The 18,868-nt window shown below is 41.0% G+C and overlaps 1 protein-coding gene across 5 annotated transcripts in view; it reads right to left on the reverse strand.

Moving 5' to 3' along the window:
* Positions 1–18,868, reverse strand: part of LOC104363839 — a 34,521-nt gene that overhangs the window by 15,244 nt on the left and 409 nt on the right. For 2 of the 5 annotated variants that reach the window (XM_042805147.1, XM_042805146.1), the window contains exon 2: positions 181–1,166. In XM_042805147.1, coding sequence (XP_042661081.1) covers positions 181–1,166 — 986 coding nt within the window. The other 3 variants (XM_033008128.2, XM_009970360.3, XM_033008126.2) reach the window with 3 other exon arrangements.

Below are 18,868 nucleotides of genomic sequence, written 5' to 3' on the forward strand. Positions count from 1 at the left end.
CTTGAGGACCCTAGGGCAGGAGTAGTGACTGGCATTGATCTCCTCTGTATCCACACACTTTACTATATTTAAAGGACAGGAAGCATTAGCAGAGCAAAGGAAACGTAACCTTGTTTTCTGGTCTTTTTCCTGTATGGTTAATATCTCAGGCTTCAAAGGCTCAGATATGCATTATCTTACCTGCAAGCTATGCAGAGGGCAGAGAGCAAAGCAAGTGCAAAGAAGACGATCCCTGTTACAATTGCCAGCATCATCACGTTTTCCTTTCTCTCCTGCGTCACAGCATCTACAGTGTTAGGTTCAGTGATGTTCTTGTATTCGAAGAGCATTGCAAAGCCTCGGCCCCGGTCTGTGGTGGTGATCAGTTCCATGATAACTTCAACCATTTCCAGAGATGAACCAAAGATCATGGTCTTGTTTAAAGGTGAATTTGGTCCACAGAAGCGAGAAGAAAATGTGATGAGATCGGAAACATATAGTACATCATGGGGACAGACATCCACTGCTGACTGCGGGCTGGAAGAGATTTCCACAGGCAATACTGTTGTGGGAAGACTCCAGCTCTCTACCATAACTTCATCTCTCTCACTAGCAGCTAGGTGGGCAAGTACAACTTTCCCTTTCGAATCTCCTCTTTCCATGCCACTGGTATTTTGCCTCCACATTGTGGCACTACCAGACACAGGGAATGGCTGTTCTGGTTGAGCCTTGGTAATCACTTTGGGTTCCTTTATCTGCTTCGATTGGTTTTCTTCAAATGCTTGTTTGGCTTCATCTTTTTTTGAGGCAGTTCCTGGAAGTTCATCCAGGTGACTAGCAAGGTCCTTTGACTGATCTCCTGTGCTCAGATTCTGAGCCACCTTCGACATCCAGGTCTGGACAGAAGGTTTTGTAGTATGGAGAACAAAGTCCAGGTTATCCTCAAGAGAAGGCATGTCCTTATTTCCTGTTTTAGTGGAGGCAGAAAGGCCATCCCAGGGGGTTGGAGTTTCACTAGAGCTCTCAAAAATGTCGAAGTCAAAAATTTCCAAGATAAGATGCGTTCTTATGGGAATGAAAAATTGCCAAACACAGTGTGTCCCTGGGTAGTAGTTGTTTGGAAAACCTGGTGATAAAATCAGGCCTCTTTCCATTGATTCCACCACTGCACCACAGGAATAATACACCTGGGAAATAAAAGAAATAAGTTTATATCTTGCCAGAGATTATATACAAGATGCAGTCTCCTAGACCTACTGAAGATCCTACTCTTCTTTCCCTTCAGGGACTGGTATAAAATGGCCTCAAGAAAAGGGAATTTGTTAATCTTGTACAAGTCTATCTTCTAAATTCCCATTTGGAGCATTAATCTAATCTGTCTAATATGGAAAGCCACTCTTAGAGTCTATGGAACTGTATACTGAATGATCAACCTTCACAGAAATATAATCCAGATGAGTAATTCACATAATCTTCACTTTCTACTACTGATCATAATAGCATCCATTGCTACTGTTGGCTAACATACAACTTTTTGACCGCACGAATGTGTTGTTCTAAACAGCTGGTTATGCGATAAAAACCTTAAGAAGCTGAAGGAAAACTCTGTCACCGCAGCATCTTGAACTCCGTGTTATTTTCAATACAAAAACATTTTTTTAATGTAAAAAAAAACCCCTTTGCATTAATGATTACCCATGATTTATCCATCCAACTCATCTTCTGTTTCAAAGACATTCAGCCTTATTTACTTCAATAAGTAGTAAAATCTAGGTGGTTTTGATTGGGTAAATTTTCTCTTCTTCAAATGCAAAGCCTCTCAAACTAGTGATAGCAGATACCAGATCTCACTAGTAAAATAGCAATCAACATGCATTTTACATAACACAGCGATAGTCCCATGTGAAATTTTCTATTTCTTCTTCCTCCATAAATAGCCTTCAGACTGCAAAGAGGAAGGAAGTCCATAAACAGTAGCACTAAGTACCATGCTGCTTCTTCTCTAAAGGTACATGAAATTGCTTTCACACATCATATTTAAAACTACCTCCTCCCAAAGACACTCTCAAAGCCCTTTTTCAAGATTCTTTCATAAATGTGGAGAGCATGGAGCCCTGTCTATGCCTTGGACAATTGCTTTTGAAAAGGGGAAAAAATAAGTCAGAAGTACTTAAATCACAAGCCCGCTCTAGGAGCATGGGTTTACAAGCATTAATTTAAAAAGAAAGGGAATGCCTTGGGTTTGGTGTTTTTGTTTTTGTTTTTTTTTTTATTGGAAATGGTTAGTTATCTTGATCTGTTATCTATTTAAACACAAAGGAAGCTTGGCAGCAGAACAAACAAAGCTTATAAAGTCCATATAAAGCCACAAAGATCAAAATACTCCAGATTTTTTTTCACTTAGTCCCTCTCCTTGGCTCATATTAAAATGGAAAGAAAAAATATGCAATGCCAAATGTTAAAGCCCTTAAATAAAAACGAAAATCCAGACCTGTTCTGCAAGGCATAACCTTTGTCTTCCAGCAGGTGCTGTTCACATTCTGAGTGATTTCAGGGTGGATGGCAGGCTACCGGTAGAAAAGGACCAAAACAGCAACGTGGGTGGAAATTGTATTCTGTATTCAACTTAAAATCCAATCTTTGACTTTTCAAAGTGTCATTTAAATCAAAGCTTATGTTAATTATAGTGGAATAAATGACAGGTTTCTCATTTAAGGCACCTGGGCTGGACTATGTCTTGAAGTCTCAAGTGGAAAAGAAACAACGCTCATGTGCCAAATACATAATATTCTCTGTCTAATGCCTTAGGAGTCCCACAGCATGTAATACCAAAACAAACTCATAGAAATTTACTGATCTTTTCTCTAGGAGGTAAAGTTTTGGAGTTCAGTCTGAATTATCTAGTTCATGGTAAAAACCCAGGTGAAAAAAACAGAACTTTATGTCAGTTTAAGAGGCTACAGATCCTAATGTTTAGATCCATTTGCTAATTCACATCAGAATTACAGATACATTTGTTGTCACTTGAATTTTACTAGCTGTCTTCCAGTGAATATGTTCCTCTTTCCTCAAGGAGAGGATTGTTCCTACAATTAGAAAAAGGAAAGAGGGTTGTTCTGTGACTTCTTTTGTATTCCTTCCCTCTGTCCTGGAATATTGGTGCAGACTTGTCTTTGTCCCATGCTAGTCTTTTGAGCTCACTTTTAAATAAAATATTTGCATAGCAAGAAACAGTAAATAATGCCTGACTTTTCAACCAAAATATGTACCCAGTTTTGGAGCCAGAATGTGCACCAGAACTGCTGCTATTGCAGGGTGGTACTCCTGGATGTGGGAGGATTACAAATTGGCTCAAACTTCCTTAAATTAGCAATGATTGAGGGTTGAGAATATTTTGAGGAGTATGTGAACTGATCTAGTTGCCTTTTTTCAGACACTGAGAAGGCGCTTGGTGAGGCGTTCACAGCCCCACCTCTACTACCAGAAGATTTTGTTAATACCCAAAAGCAGCAGCCATCAGTTCAGTGGATCTTGCAGGATTAATCACCAAAGTGCTGAATGGGTAAGTGCAACCCCCCATAAATCCCTCACCCCCACTCTCAGGATAGGCTCGCTTTCCTGCCTTCATTTTCACTTGAATCTGTCACATTTGGAGAGAAATATCTTGCACACTCTGTGTACATCCAGTGAGTCTTGGATTCAGACTCAAATACCTCTTGGTCCCCTACAAGCCATGTAGCCACCAGCTGGCTGCATTATCTAGCTGAATCCCAACAGGTACCCTGCATCCCTAAGCCTGGGCCAGGGGATTTGTGCAACATGTGCATTGCAGAAATATGGCTGAAAGGTCATGGCAGTGGGGGAATTGCTCATTTATTATGGCTTGGGAGACCAAAAAGATTCAAGACTTGCTCTGAGACCAGGAAAAAAAACAAAACACAAGGAACAGGAAATGCAAGACAGATCCAAGGCAGGGGGGTAGGATTTCTGATTAATTTATAATCCACAACTGAATGACTGACAAAACTGTTTAGTTCATTTGAATCATCCATTATGAAGGCTGTGTTTCATCAATTAGACACAGATGTTCTCTTCTGCAGCAAGTTAGAGACTCGTGGGCTTTTGACAGAGACATGCAAAAAAATTAGCACATTTTTAATCTTTGCAAATGATATATGCCCACACCAATTAGGTCAATTATGACCAGGAAGAACCATATTACCAGTCCCATTCATCTGCTTTTCAGTAATTCCCACTCTGGTTAAGAGTCCTAAATGTTTAAAACTGAACCTCCAGCCTGCTGTGGTCAGACACATACCCTACCTACCTTCTGAGTTAGGATAACTAGGGAACAGCATTTAGTAGGTTGCAGAGAAGTAACTCAAATCTAAGCTATTTCTTCTTGGCCAGAAACACAATGGTTGGGTATTTCAGAATGTGCCAAGATGTTGCATTTCCCCTTTTCACACTACACAGCCCACTCAGATGCATAAATCTACACCCATTACCAAAAAATGCTTCATTGTCACATACTTACTTACCTCCTCCTGTGATGACATTTGGACTCTCTAGAAATGACTAGTTAATATTGGCATCAGCTTTGAGCTATTTAATTAAAATACACATATGTCAGGAGTTATAAGGCCTCTGCACCAGGAAACACAGGGCTAAGAAGTACAAGGAGGACCTTGGGCTAGTCCCTTGTAGATGATTCTGGCAGTGGTGCCCCAATGGTGGGTTGAATGCTCTGCTGCCCTCTGAAGTGGAGGTTTGTGAAAAACCCATGGGCAACGAAGTTGTAGAGATCCTGGGAGTTTTTATTAAGCCTAAAGCTATTCTGGGTTGGAACAGATGTGGCCACAAGTGACAGCAAGCCACTGTTCAGAAATTTCACTCCAGACACACCACCAGCATCTGCTTCCTGAGGAGCACCACCTCTCACAGAAAGAGCAAGCCCTTGATTTGTAGGGGTGCAGCACAAAGCCAGTATGTGATTTCTTCAAACTGGACACTATATATCAAAGAGCTCTTGAGAAGCAGGTGGCACTGACAAAAAGCAGAATTGCCATGCAGGAAAGGGGTAAAATAATTGTTTTGGCCAGATGAGAGTTTATAATAAGGCCCAACCAAGTATACAAGAAAGAGTAGCTATCATCTGTGTAATATAACCCTCAACTCTGCTTCTCCACTTGCACAACACCTACAAATGTAGCCCTGGAGCCTCTACATTATTCCAGTAAGAGCCTACAGGAGGGTCTTGCAAAAATCCATGAATGGCAAGCTGTGGCAACCTCTATCTGGGCCACTAACACCCTTCAATGATGGATACCAGCCTCTGCCTGAATCACTGGAAGCAGGCAGGGATCAGTTTCTCAAGCTTCTCCCTCCTGCCTCCAAGAGAGAAATGCTTCTTGCATGAGGTGATGCTGGGTGCCCAGAGGGAGTATGGGGAGAATGCTGTGGCACGTATGTAGCTGGTAAGAGAAGGTGATATGGCCACATTGTTTACCTTGTAAGCACGTAAGCCCTGCTGAAGAGAAGTGGAAACAAAGTGATGCAAGGTCCTGACTAGGGAAATCTTCAGCCCATTTATGCTCATAGTTTTTGCTGAAACTCAAAAGGGTGAAGTAGTGATAAATTTTCTTCATTCATGTTAATGCTGGTTACAAGGAGCTGATGTTTGCAGCATCCTGGAGGACACTGTCTTGTTTTGCATCCCAAAGACTGTTTATTTTTAAAGTATATTTATTTCAAAGAAGAGGAAGGAAGACATCTTGTCTTGATGTTTGTCATTCCTCTGTGAGCACAATCTCAGATTCTCTGGCTTGGGACCTGCCCAATGTAGTTTGTTTTCTTTTATAACATACTCACCCAAGAAATAACAAGTTATCTTCGTGCATACCCAGAGTCAGAATGAAAGCATCAGCAGAGGAAACTGGAGACACACAGCTGACCTGCTAATTTTCCAGGACATCCTCATAGGCCAAACTACACACTTAATAGAGATACGGAGTTGCAGGCTTGCAAGGAAATGATGTGCAAAGATCATAACCCACTTTGACCTCATTAATTCCTTATGCACATTTCAGCTTCTGTGCATTTCTCACATGTATTTTCCATTTCAGACAAACTTAAAGATGTCACTTCCACCTCTTTTTAGAAATGACAGAGAAGGAATAATCCACTATATTTCAAACTGACTGAAAGTTTAAGAGGTGTTGCATTTATTAGTCCTTTCAGGAACAGATGTGTATTATCTCCTTATCCAAGTTAAAGGTCTTTTTCGTCTTTGCTTGAAGACTACTAGAAAGATTTATCACTAGAGTAACAAGTGAAGGTGAAGATAGAAGCTATTTGTGCAGACCTTAGGCCCTTGAGAAAAATTACTCTGAAGTCAAAATACTCAATTATGATCCTGTGCTTTTGACTGAAAAATTCTTTTATGTTTTATCCCTTCCTGTAAAATAGCCCCACTACATAAACGATCCTTTCCTGACTTTTTTTTTTTTTTTTTTAGAGTAGGAAAGAGAGAGCCCCTCCACAGGTAGATTTTTTTGTTTCATTTAAAAAACAAAATCCACTGCAGCTGCCTGGTGCCAAAACAGAACTGCAGGCAGTATATGGCAGTTATATAGTAGCCTTATCTTGCTAGCCTACAGCTGTTTCAACAGCAGCCACAGAGGTATGCGATTAGTTTCTGGACAGAGATGGATGCTGTTTTAGAATACAAGATCATTCAGTCTGGAAGACTAAATTTAGCCATCTGAGCTCACTGTAGTATCAGTGGTGTGAAAATCCAACAAGCTTTATTTAGGATCCCTCACTCCTTCAAAATTAAAAATATCTTATTTGCACACATGCACACACATGTGTGTTTCTTTCAAAGAGCTGGCAAAGCTTTGAGTCTACCTCACCAGCTCCTTCACATTTTATTCTGCCCCAGGGACCTCTTTAAAACTCTGGCTCCACCAACGTCTTTACAATTGCTCAAAACATGCAGGGTGAGGTATGGTATCTCGGTTACTTCCCAATTCTCCAAACATAGGAGGTTCATTCTAAGTTAAAGATCACTTGGACTCACAAGGACATTTGAACAGAGCCAACCAGCTGGGATGAAATATGAAGTGCTCCAAACTTTCTGCCACAGCAGAAAGCAAATGCTAAACTTAGGGTTTTAAAAAGAAAACAAGAAGGAAAAAAGGAAAGTGGTCATTCCACAATCCCAGCTTAAGGGGGAAAAATACAGACAAGTCTTTACTGGCTGATGTGGCTGGGACTAGCTGCAAAGCTACCAGAAATACATTTCTTGTGGTTCCTAGCAAAAGACTCAAGTTCTCCTTGCACAGTATTTCCAAGTTAAGGAAGTCTGAGCTTTTTGGATGCTCATCAAATACAGAATCTGAGGCAACACTGTCCCAAGAGTAAGATATAAAATTCCAGTCTGTTAGTTTAAGGAGTGACCACATTTACTTCACTAGCTGACTGATCTAGAGATCAAAGCTGGTAGGACTTTTTCCAAGTGGAGGACAAAGTTAATCAGAGGCTTTATAAAATTATCATTCTACTTAATTTTGCATTTTCAGCTCATCTTTGCATGCAAGGTTTATTTTCTTTCATTAGCATGAACTAGATACATCAGCAGCACATCTAACCTATTTTTCCACCTAGCAGTACAAGAATTCCTAGAAGTGCCTTGGAATCACCATTCCCCCTCTGTCAAATTGCCTTTGCTGTTTAAAGCATGAGGCAACAGCAAAAGGAGAGTCTCTTGTTCCGTATTAGGGCAACTCTTCAAGTATCTCTAGATGCTTGAAAGTAGCAGACCTGGCAGAAGTAGATCAGGACATGGGATTGACAGAGTATAACAAAAATTGCTGATACTTTGCTTAGTTATTAGGAGAGAGTTTTCCCTGTCTCCTTTTTCCAGTCCTTAACTGTGATTTTTTTTTTCCAGATTGATCTCCAAAACAGTTCTCAACACTTAAGAGAGTATCCTGTTTGCTAAGGTGTCTCCCTCACCCTCCCAATAACCCTGTCCCAACACAACCCCCTATACCTGCACACATACATCATATTCTCTCCTTGGTCCCTGAGTAAATTCACATAAACAAGCACTGAACAGGGTTCAGTTATGGGACTCTGAAACTGGGCCGAACATACATTTGCTTTTAATACATTTATGGTATCAGAGTAGTTGCATTCATGTTTTTAAACAAGGATCTGATATTTCTTGAAGTGAGTGCAACGTGCTGGATTTAAGCAAAACCAAAACTGCATTTTTTAACAGATGGTCTCATTTCAGTGGTGGGTAGCAGCCATCCCACCACATAAAAGTGATTATGGATGTGACATTTCCACCCTGCAAGTCCCATTGTCAGGAAAGAACCCAACTTGTCTTATAGTCCTTCTTGGTACACATCAGACAGCTTCACAGGGCCCTGTTTTCACACCTATCACCAAGTTTTCTATTATTTTTAATGGTTTACAGAACATTAGAAGAGAACAAGTATGCAGGTAAGAAGGGAAGGGGACTATGAAAGCCTGTTGCTGCAGCAGACAATGAAAATTAAAATATTGTTAGAGGAGTAGAGGAGGGAGTAGGAATGCAGCACAGCAATTAGAGCAAAGAATGCAAAACCTGAACGAGACTTCAGGACTTGGAGGCCCAAAAATGCCTCAGACTGTAGGCATGCTATTTTCTCTTATTCTTCCCATATGTGACTTTGCTGCAGCTGAGATCTGAGCTCAAGCGTCACAACAAGATTGCTTGGAAGGCACTGATTTATTTCACCAGAGAACAGACAACCTCCCCACTTCTCAGGAAAAAAAATTAGTCGGGGAGGATGGTAATGTTTGCATACCCTTGGACAAAGGCATGTAGGCTCTGTCAGGATGGAAGGAGGCTGGCAGGGCTCAGAGTACCCTCACCTGCCCTGGGTCTCTGAGGCCAGCTCCTAGCAGCTGCCTGTAGATGCAGCATTTCCTACGGCAGCTTGCCAAACTGTGAGGCAGGCCATTGCCACAACAAATCTCTGTGAATCACAGCAGCTGCAGAAGAAGTGGCAGGAGAAGGTCAGTGATCTCATTAGAACCAGGAGGCCCAGGCCCCTCAGCCACCACAAGGTCCCAGCTTCACAGCTACAGTGTATTTTGATACCTGGCCTCAAGCAGATTGCATAATTTCACCATGAGGTCACCAGCCCTCCTCCTTGATCCTCTCTGAGAACAGGAGGTGGGAAAAAGAAAAATCTCAAAAAAACAAACATGGGTATTCCAACAACCACCAGGCACAGCAACGCACTCCAGTTTCTGTGGAGAACAACAGACCTCCTCATTTAACTCCAGAGATGCAATGCCTTTTTCTCCTTACAAAAAAATGCTTGTTCCCAGAGACACAAACGGCGGCTGTTTTCCGAACAATCACCCTTGGAACAGCACAGCTTTCCTTAGCATGATCAGCGGTATATACAGTCTGGGCATACATTGTAACTTGACATTTTGTACTTGCCTTCAGAGCAACCAGAGGAAAGGCAGCCTAATGCTCTGCTGCTTTTGGGAGATTCAGGTGAGAAGCAAAACCAGTTTATCCTTATTGGGCCAGAGATACCAACCTACACCAGAGTTATGAGCAAAGGTCAGAATTTTCTGCAGTAGACCCAGATATCTTCAGTACCTGATGCAAGACTCTGCTATGTAAGGGCACTCAGCTCTAGGTGTGGGGCTTTGCTAGTTAATTTAGCTTGCCTCCCTCTGCAGACAAAAGCCAGAGTTGTTTTCTGCAGAGGGAAATTCAGATCAGGAGTTAGAGATGGTCTTAACAGCCTTCTGAAAGAATATTTCCCCCCCGCTCAGTGAAGGTGGGACTTTAGGAGCCTTACTGGCTAACTCAGCTACCTAAAGGTTCAGAGGTGAAATCTCAGGATATTGAAAAGACAAAAAAACCATTCTTTCTCTTTTTCCCCATATCATAAATAGGCAGAAGTTTTAGTTCTCTCCTTTCAGTTCTTTAATTAAGATTGAGTTGGATTCACCTATAAGACATCTCGCAAGTTACAGCTATGTAAGTTTGGCTAAGCAGAGTTCTGTCTCCTTACCCAAATCTTTCTTTGATTTAGATTTTTAAGGCTAGAAATTCTTATGATGAAAAGTTTTTCTCTGGGCTTGGCAGCAGCCTGGCAATGTATGGGTACATTTGCTACCTGACAGTTTTGCAGGTTAAAGTTACCACCACAGGAGTAACCCTGGTATTCACTGATTACTCAGTAATTGTTGTATGCCAAGATGTAGACATGCTCATGAAGTGGTTAAAATATTGGTAGGAGAGTGAAATACAGATAGAAATGCTCTGGAAGAGATCTAGGCCAAGGCATAGGACATTTCCAGTTTTTTCTTTAATTTCATTGATACATTAACATTCAGGTGCTTTTACTAGAAACTAAGTGCCAGGTTATTCTGAACTCTTCTTCATCCTTCACTGCAGCCTCACATTGCAATATTAATTTCCTTCTCATCTTGGTCTGAAAGGGACAAAAGCCAGATTGTTTTTCTATTAAATGGTTTGAAAAATCTATTAGAAGTATGCAATTCCAGTGCTTGGAAAGACCCACTTGACTAGGCAGTGTTCCCTTGGGGAACATAACTATTACACTCATAAAATAGAACTATTTTAAGCAGAAACCTGTCATTAGTATCTCATAAATTTATTGTGCTGTGTTCATGCAACAAATGCAAGTGGGACATGTCATTATGAGAGCAGTCTGAACATTGGTTTTCCCCTTTCATCCCGACATTAGCTTTTATGGCCAAGGAAGCGTACAACATATCTAAGATAACATCCACCAGGGAGTGCTAGAAGTCACATCAACAACCAGCTTTTTACTGTGGACTTTTCAGATTAATCCTTGCAGGAGGAAAAAAAATGAGCTAACTCTTGTGACTGGACACTCAATGGAAAAATAAAGATTCTCCAACAAAGATGCAAGATGCCATATCAAATAAGATCCTACATCTATACAAAGCTGCTGTCCCTGTTCTAGTTTTGGATTGGTTTTTTGGTTGGTTTGGTTTTTGTTTGTTTGTTTGTTTGTTTTTTTCCAGAAAATACCCTCATTCAAACTCAAACATACAAAAAAATGTAAAGCTTTAGAAAGAGAAACAAAGGCATCATTTAGAGTGTCTCCTCAGGCAAATAATCATGAATATGATGGGACCATCGTAAAAAAATGTAAGGCAGTGTAATGAAGAGTTCAAGATGCCATGGCCATTTTCTTCAGGGTTTTAATAGGTCAGCATAGGTCTTTTTTCTACTAGAGCAAGTTCTCATTAACAAAGTGTACACAACACACCATAGAAAAAATTAACAGTAAACGATAGGGTTGGTGGGAACTAACAGGGGTGAGGAGTGAGTTTCCAGAAGATCAATCTGGTTTTCATTTTCTATAAATTGAACAGGCCTGAGCAGCTCAAATTAAAGGGTAGAAAACATGGTTGGACTGTTTGAACTGCTTGGTAACCAGATGAAATATATACCAAAACAAAGGCTATAGCACTGCAGTAAAAGTTTCCTTGTAGAGTTCGGTATAAAATTCCATTCAGCAAGTCATGTATGTTCATAGGAATCTGTAAAACTGGTGTTCCCAAACTAACTTTATATATATATAACTTCCAAAATAGGTGGGGGAAATTTAAATAATGAAATCCATATGCAGCTTAGGTGCCCAAAAATGCTTCATTTTGTTTTGAAAGTACCAGAAGCAGGAGAAAAAGGAACTGCAAGGCAATTCCATGCTAATTTTTCTGGCCACTTCCCAGGAAATAAATTTGGATCTTTAAAAGCACACATATATGTGTAAACTGGCCTTGCAAAAAAAAAAAAAAAAAAAAAAGGAGCTCTTTTTGCTTGGATTTTACAGCTGCATGACCCTATTGTTTCATCCAGACACTTCAGACGTTTCACATGTTGGAAGTCTATTGTACAAACATATGGAGAAGGAAGCGTTCCACATGTGAAAGCCAAAACTTGCAAATATTCTGTATTGACACTAGCATGCTACAGAGTTGTCACTGCAGCTCTTTGGGAACCGGATCTAAATGTCACTAGCAGGCAAGTGGGGTTATGCAGAAGACATGGCCAGTGATTCTTAAAAATCAAACAAAGAAAAACCCTATCCCTTTCACACAATATTTTTAACCAAGCTTCTGAATGAGCCATTGCTACAGCTGAGGCTGGCCATTTAGAGGTCTGTTATGGTCTGAACGCACATCCTTAGTTTTGGATGGTATACAAACAGCAACACTTTTCCCCACCTCGTTGTTCCAGGATTAGTCTCCTCTTGTGCACTCTGCAAAGGGAAATTTCCAAGACTCCACCTTTGCCAGGATTTCAGAGAGCAGGATGCTTGTAAATTTTACTTTACTGCCTACACATAAGGAGAGACCATGAGGGCACAGCAGGGAGGGTATGGGAGAAAGCAGAAAAAAGTATCACAGATACTGTAGCCAGAGACAAAACTAAGCACTGGGTTTGTTGTCACAGGGTCCCAACCAGTGGGCAGTTTATTTTTCCAAATAAATCTGCTTTGCAGACATCCTTTCTTCTTCCCCATTCAAGTTTCACCGAGGAAACCTGGAATAAGTTACTGTTGATTTTAGAGGCAAATCAAAGTGTTCAGCCTGCTAAGCTTGCATTTAAAGTTAGTCCTGATGAGCAACTCCTTGGGGCCCTTGTATTCAAATAGTGAGGTCTCAGATTCACCTGAACTGCCCACACATGCAGATCTATAAAAGAGGCAGAAAGACAAGAGGATGGGCAGCCTGGGCTCCAAGCCTCAATCCTAACAGTAAAGGCTCCACATTTCAAGTCAAATCCAGAAAAAAAATAATCCCTTTAATAGAAACTTAAATAGTCATTCAAAACAGTGGATATTGACTAACTAATACCAGGAGAGGGCTGGATTTAGGTAGAACAAGTGGATTAGATCTCTCGTTGCTTATCCCAAATTAAGTACAGTACAGAGCAGGCACACGCCTCTTGGAAAGACTGAGCAACCAACTTTCTGGGATTTGAATCAGGTTGGACTTTTGGAGGCATTTCATCCCAGATTTCCTGTATTCAGGAAGCTGTCCTTATCAGCATCTTTGGCACCTGACCCTTGCTACAGCCCTGCTACTCCTTAACAGAATGATGAAAATCAAACACTACAGAAACAGATCAGTAAGAGGTCAGTGAACTTCCAAAAGTCTCTTCTTCAGAGCAGACAGCAGTTCTGAATGGAGGCTTGTACCAGCCCATTTTGTTTAGCTGGTTTGATGTTGCAACCTGGCTGCTAGTATAAAGAAATGAGAAGAATAAAATACTGGATGAAAATGAGATAACGCAGCAGGTTATGGCTTGCATGTGAAAAATTTGCTTTTGTTTTGCCACTTTGAACACCACCCACCCCTGCTTTATATCGAAGCATAATGGTGCTGCCTGTACTCCCCCAGGACCAAGGATTTCACATAATTTAATAGTTTCTGTAATTAGATATTTGTGAAACTCTGAAATCCTCTGATGAAAGGTGCTGCAAAAGTATTACCAACTCTTCTACCATGAAAGGACTCCACCCAAACCCAAATACAGATGTTGTCCTCAGTGTACATCATTACTAATCCAAGACAGCCATACTTGTGGCCTGATTTAAATCCTCCTGAAGTTGTAGATGACTTCTGTGAGCTCCAGTAGGGCCCCAAGAATTCTAGAAAGGAAATATAGGCAAATTAGCCTTTTCTCCTCTCAAAATTGGAACCTCCTTTTAATTGGCAGTGACCTGAGTAAGGATATTCAAAATGAAACATAAGGCCATTTACTGCTGAGATCTTGTAAGAGGAATTACAATGTTCTCACACTGAGTTCAAGAACTAAGGCTGCCAGTAGGGCTTTTTCCTACTGCTGTATAATTATTCTACATATTAATGCAAGACCCTATACTACCCTGTCCCTACTTGACCCTCCTCCTGCCATGGATTTGTACAACTGGAAGAGGATTATTTTTCTATTTAGCACTTCCCGTACTCAAGGAAGTACCTGAACACCAAGTTGAATATTTATTATTTATAGACCTGAGATATCAGTGCATAGACTGAGCTTGTAATAATAATAGTGTGTGATGGGAAGAGTTGTTATATCAGACCCGGTCTAGTTACACTACTGCTTGGGTAGCCACTCTCTGGTACCAAACATGCCATGGGTTGGTTTTTTTTCAAGAAGAAAGAGAGGCAGGAAGAAAGATACTTGAACATTTTACCACCATTCTTGGTCTCTCATGCAAAGAAGTGGATGGGGAGAATAGTAATTGTTTGTTGGTTACCACAGGAAAGTTTGTTTGCTGGGTCTTTTTAAACCAGTGCAACAGGATTGTTCGCTTCAGCCTACTTAGATAGTATAGAAACAAAAATTACTTCAGTATTTTCATCCCAAGGATGGTTGGCATCTCTAGAGGTACTGCACTCTTTTAGTTCCTTCTGCATAAAGATTACCCACATTGTTCCAGAAATCTGCCATTGGCTTACTTCTCTTACCTTGGCTGCTGCTTCCATTGCTGCTGACCTTGGCAAATGAGAGAATTATGGTTCAGCTCTACAAAGAGAGAGTCCCATGTGCTGTGCAGGACTTGAGGCCAGCCTCGTCCATCTTCTCAGCTTTCAGCTTCTTCAGTGCCTCAGTAATTAGAATTATCAGGACTAAAACACTGCGGACATTATTGCTGCTTAGTGTGAAGCTAACAAGAGAGCGCCAGATTTACAACATTCTGGCCAGACAGAGAATTAAAAAAAAAGTTACAAATCATTGCCCAGTTCCAGGGATATGTACTCCAGGATCTTATTTCACCAGAGACTCCACATGAACTTTAGCCTCTAGGAGAAATCCGCCTGCATTTTTCTAATTGAAATACCAGTCAGACCAGTGGCGGGATGCAAACTAACATGCATGAAAAATAAAGGTTCAATGACCCAAATCAATTATGTTTTAAGGGCACTGCACTGGACTCAGTAGGAAATATTTTAAACAGGAAAAAGAAATAAATAGGATCATTCATTGAACTGACCTGGAAATGAGACAGAAATTTGGTAAGTAAGAAGTTCAGTACAAGCCATTTTTATGTACCAACTGTAGTAGATTAAAAAAAAAAAAAAAAGGAACAACAAAACAAAACCAACAAACCCACAAAAAAAAAAAAATAAAAAAAAAAAAAAAAACAAGCCCAGATATTTCTTAGGCTCAAAAAAAGTTTCAGACTTCTGGGTATTAAAGTGAACAGCACAATAAAACAAAGCAATTCTCATTACTTCCTTGAGCACAGGCAGTGTAACACAGTTTACTTCCAGACATAAAAAAAAAAAAGCAGTTTATAGAAATCCTGAAACCGCACCTCTATTAAAATAGGGCAACCTGCAGGTCTTCTGTATAAAACAAAACTAATAATTTAAAGCCAAAGCAACTTCTGAAGATCAGAACCAGCTACTCTGGCTGGATTTTTAAAGCATATACACACAAACTAGGGAGAAACAGCTCTACTGCTTCAGAATATATGAATATAGCTGCTCCCCAAACTGGCCAAACATCCAAACTCTCAACACAGTAAACATCTTCCAAGGTACATTGTAAACACAACAGGATGCAGCTGTGGCAATTAATCAAGACATAGAGAAAATAGGAAAAACCTATCATTTCTCTACTTCTAAAGCACAGAGTACTTTCACAAACAGTGAAGAGATTAATAGATATTAATCTCATTGCCAACAAAGTTTTCAAATTTTTTGAAGGTGCCTTATTTGTTTTGACTGCCTTCATTCCTTGAGACAGAAAGACAGCCTGGTGTGCATATACAGTGCTTTACAGTGACGTATAAAGCCAGATCTACCTGGACCTAAAAATCCCATTAAAGTGTTACTAAAATAACCTCCACACCTGGCAGCAGCTGAGATTGGAACCAGATGTGCAGTACATCTGGTAAAGAACAGGGCTGCTGTTAGCAGACACTGAGCCATTTGAGGGACATACTTTTCCAGCCCAGCAATTGTCTGGAAAGACTTGGTAAAAGTTATACAATTTGCTTCCTCTTTTCTTAAGGCAGAGGTTGACCACTAACAAACCTATTGTGCGTCAATTTAAAACAATTGAGAATTTCCATGTCCTTCCCCCCCCCCCCCCCCCCCAATCAGAAGTGCATATTTTGCTGCTCCAGTTGCATAATTTACTGATTCAGCTGCATGCTTGGTTGATCTGGCAGGAGCCTAGTACAGTAGTTGAGATTCTGGATACACTGCCAATTGTGCAGCGTGCTTTGTTGATCAGGGCCATAGAATTTAATAGCTGAAATTTCATACACTTTACTAATCAGGCCACATTCTTTGCTAATTGAGATGCATATTTTAGAAGTCGATTTTTTTTTTTTAATCCTTAACTGATCTTGGGAAGGATCCTGCTCCCTCTGAAACCAGCGGGAATTTTGCCATAGTCCTTACTGGGAGCAAGACTAAGATTTTCACTAGAGGATATAGGACTGCTAAGATTTCTTTTCTTAAATAGAACAAGAAAGGCTTGATTTTTTTCTTTAAGCCAGCAAGTGAACAGAAGCATACCAGATGAAGGATGGCACTGGCATAGAGACCTCCTCTACAGGGATTTGATTAAACAGATAATATTTTATGGACATACAGAGACATCATTTTGACTATGTTATCTTTCATCAGGCTTACATTCTTCCTTCAGGATAAACAAGCCACTTATCTGCACATCTTGTTCCATCTGATACAGACATGCAGGAGGAAACATCATACACCTTATCTTCAAATTTTCTTTCATTTGATCTAACTCGTATTTTTATATTGCTGTAGTACTCAGTGAAGGATTCCAGAGAGAGCTCGACTTTGCCACAAAACATGTTTGAAACATCCACACTACCTCACAGCATCCCAAAGTTCCTCAACTCTGAGCAGCAGAGACCACCTCTCCGGATGAAAAGAACGATTCAGTTTCCTATACCTCATGCAGACTTTGCCCTTGCAAAGGGAGTTTCTGTTACGGTTTTATATTGTTAAGTCTAAGCCAGAAGACAATTCATTTCTCATAAACCTTTTAATAAGTTTTTTCAGCTGCTAATATGAACTACATTTGAACCACCAACTTAGAGTGGGATGTGTATTTTTTTACTAGCATAGCAACACAATCAGAATGTAGCCAACAAAGATAAAAATAATGAAGCCTACACAGCATAGTGCAGCCCTTGATGAGTGAAGAGCAAGTGCAGCTTATTCAAAAAAATAACAAAAACTGGGAGCAGGAGATATACACGCACATCTGTTTGCACACACAGATTCCACTGTCACATTTAGTAAGATAAGCAGTAGAAAATGCCTAAGTTCCATTCTGCAAAAGAAACTGTCCAGTATGTTAAGAGACTATAGACAACATGTGATCAAAAGAATAATTGACACAGCAAGAAGTCAAGTCTGGGAAAGTATGCAGGAGGCTGTTGCTTCTTCATTAAGGAGGCAGTTTCTTTCCTATAGTGCTGTTGGTCAATACTTTAGTTCAGATACTGCCTGGTGGGAAATCACACAGTCCTGATTTCAGAGAACAACAGAAGATGGTTAGGAAACATAGAAAAAGAAAAATCAAGCAAAAATATACAGCTTGCTGATGCGTTCAGTGTCCCACCATTGCTGCTCACACGCAAAGGCACACCACACAGCTAATACTTGCTCCATCTCGTGACAGTACAGGCAAAGTTAGAACAAAACTAGCACAGGAAAGATGTAATAACTTGGCCAGCAAGCAAGTTATATAGTTAATAAGAGAAGTATGCAGCTGGATGAGGGTAAGCTTGCAGGTTCCGTGATGCAATTCTGAGTTAAAAGAGAAACAAAAGACAAAACCTCACAACTGTACAATTCAATAGATTTAAGCGTGCACCTTTGTAAAGTTAATCCTTAGTACTTCTGTGCCAGAAATGTGGCTTAATTAAGAAGTTCTCACTGTAGCTATCTTCACTAGGATACCAGAGTGAGATAAAACACCTTTGTTTCAACCACAAAGTCATTGCTGTGTTCATATGTGCTGTGGCAGGGAGTTGGTGTATCAGGCAGAATTACAATGCTGTTTTCCACCAGGGAAAGCAACCCCCCAGCTTTTTCTTTATGCATATATATATATATATGTAACAAAAGACATAGGTGTATGGAATATTGTTTCCTTAAACTTTAGCGTCTCGTGTTTTATAGCTCTGAGAATCTCTACCAGAAGTGTCAAATCTTGCTCCAGTCAAGGTCAATAGGAAAAGTCCCACTCACTTCAGTGGGACCAGGACTGCTTACTCTTTCCAAAGCACAGAGCAACTGTTTGCTCTGAGGCTGCTCCTAGTTTTGGGGTACTCTGTGCTTCCTCATCTGCCTTTCCATCCCCACCCTGCTTCCCCCAGTGCTCACCCAGTGGCTCCCAGCCTTTGCCAAGATCCCTGTCCTGAGAGCTGTAGCTGTCATTTGCACTGTTTACCTGCTCTCCGTACTACAGACGAGGTGCACAAGACCGGAGAGCATGAGGACAGTAATACAGCACGAGGGGGTAGGTTTGGGCTCCTTTCGGCAGACTACCCTACTTGTTAGGGACGCCTGTCGTGGTCTAACCCCAGCCTTTGGGCAAGTGCTCTCAGGTGCTGGAAACGCTGTTCTATCGGTTTCCACGGCTCTTGCACCGGATTTCGGGGCTGGCTGTATCGAAGGGGGATCCCGAGACAGGCTCCCGCAGCATCGTGCCTCCCGGTGCCTTTCGGGCTCCGAGGCGGGCCACCGGCCAGCCCCAAAGCGGCGCACCCGGACCCCGCCGCCGGCTGGGCCGGGGCCGCGGGCA

The sequence above is a fragment of the Tyto alba genome, unplaced genomic scaffold (genome assembly GCF_018691265.1).
Source record: "Tyto alba isolate M040663 unplaced genomic scaffold, T.alba_DEE_v4.0 Super-Scaffold_44, whole genome shotgun sequence".
NCBI lineage: Eukaryota > Metazoa > Chordata > Aves > Strigiformes > Tytonidae > Tyto > Tyto alba.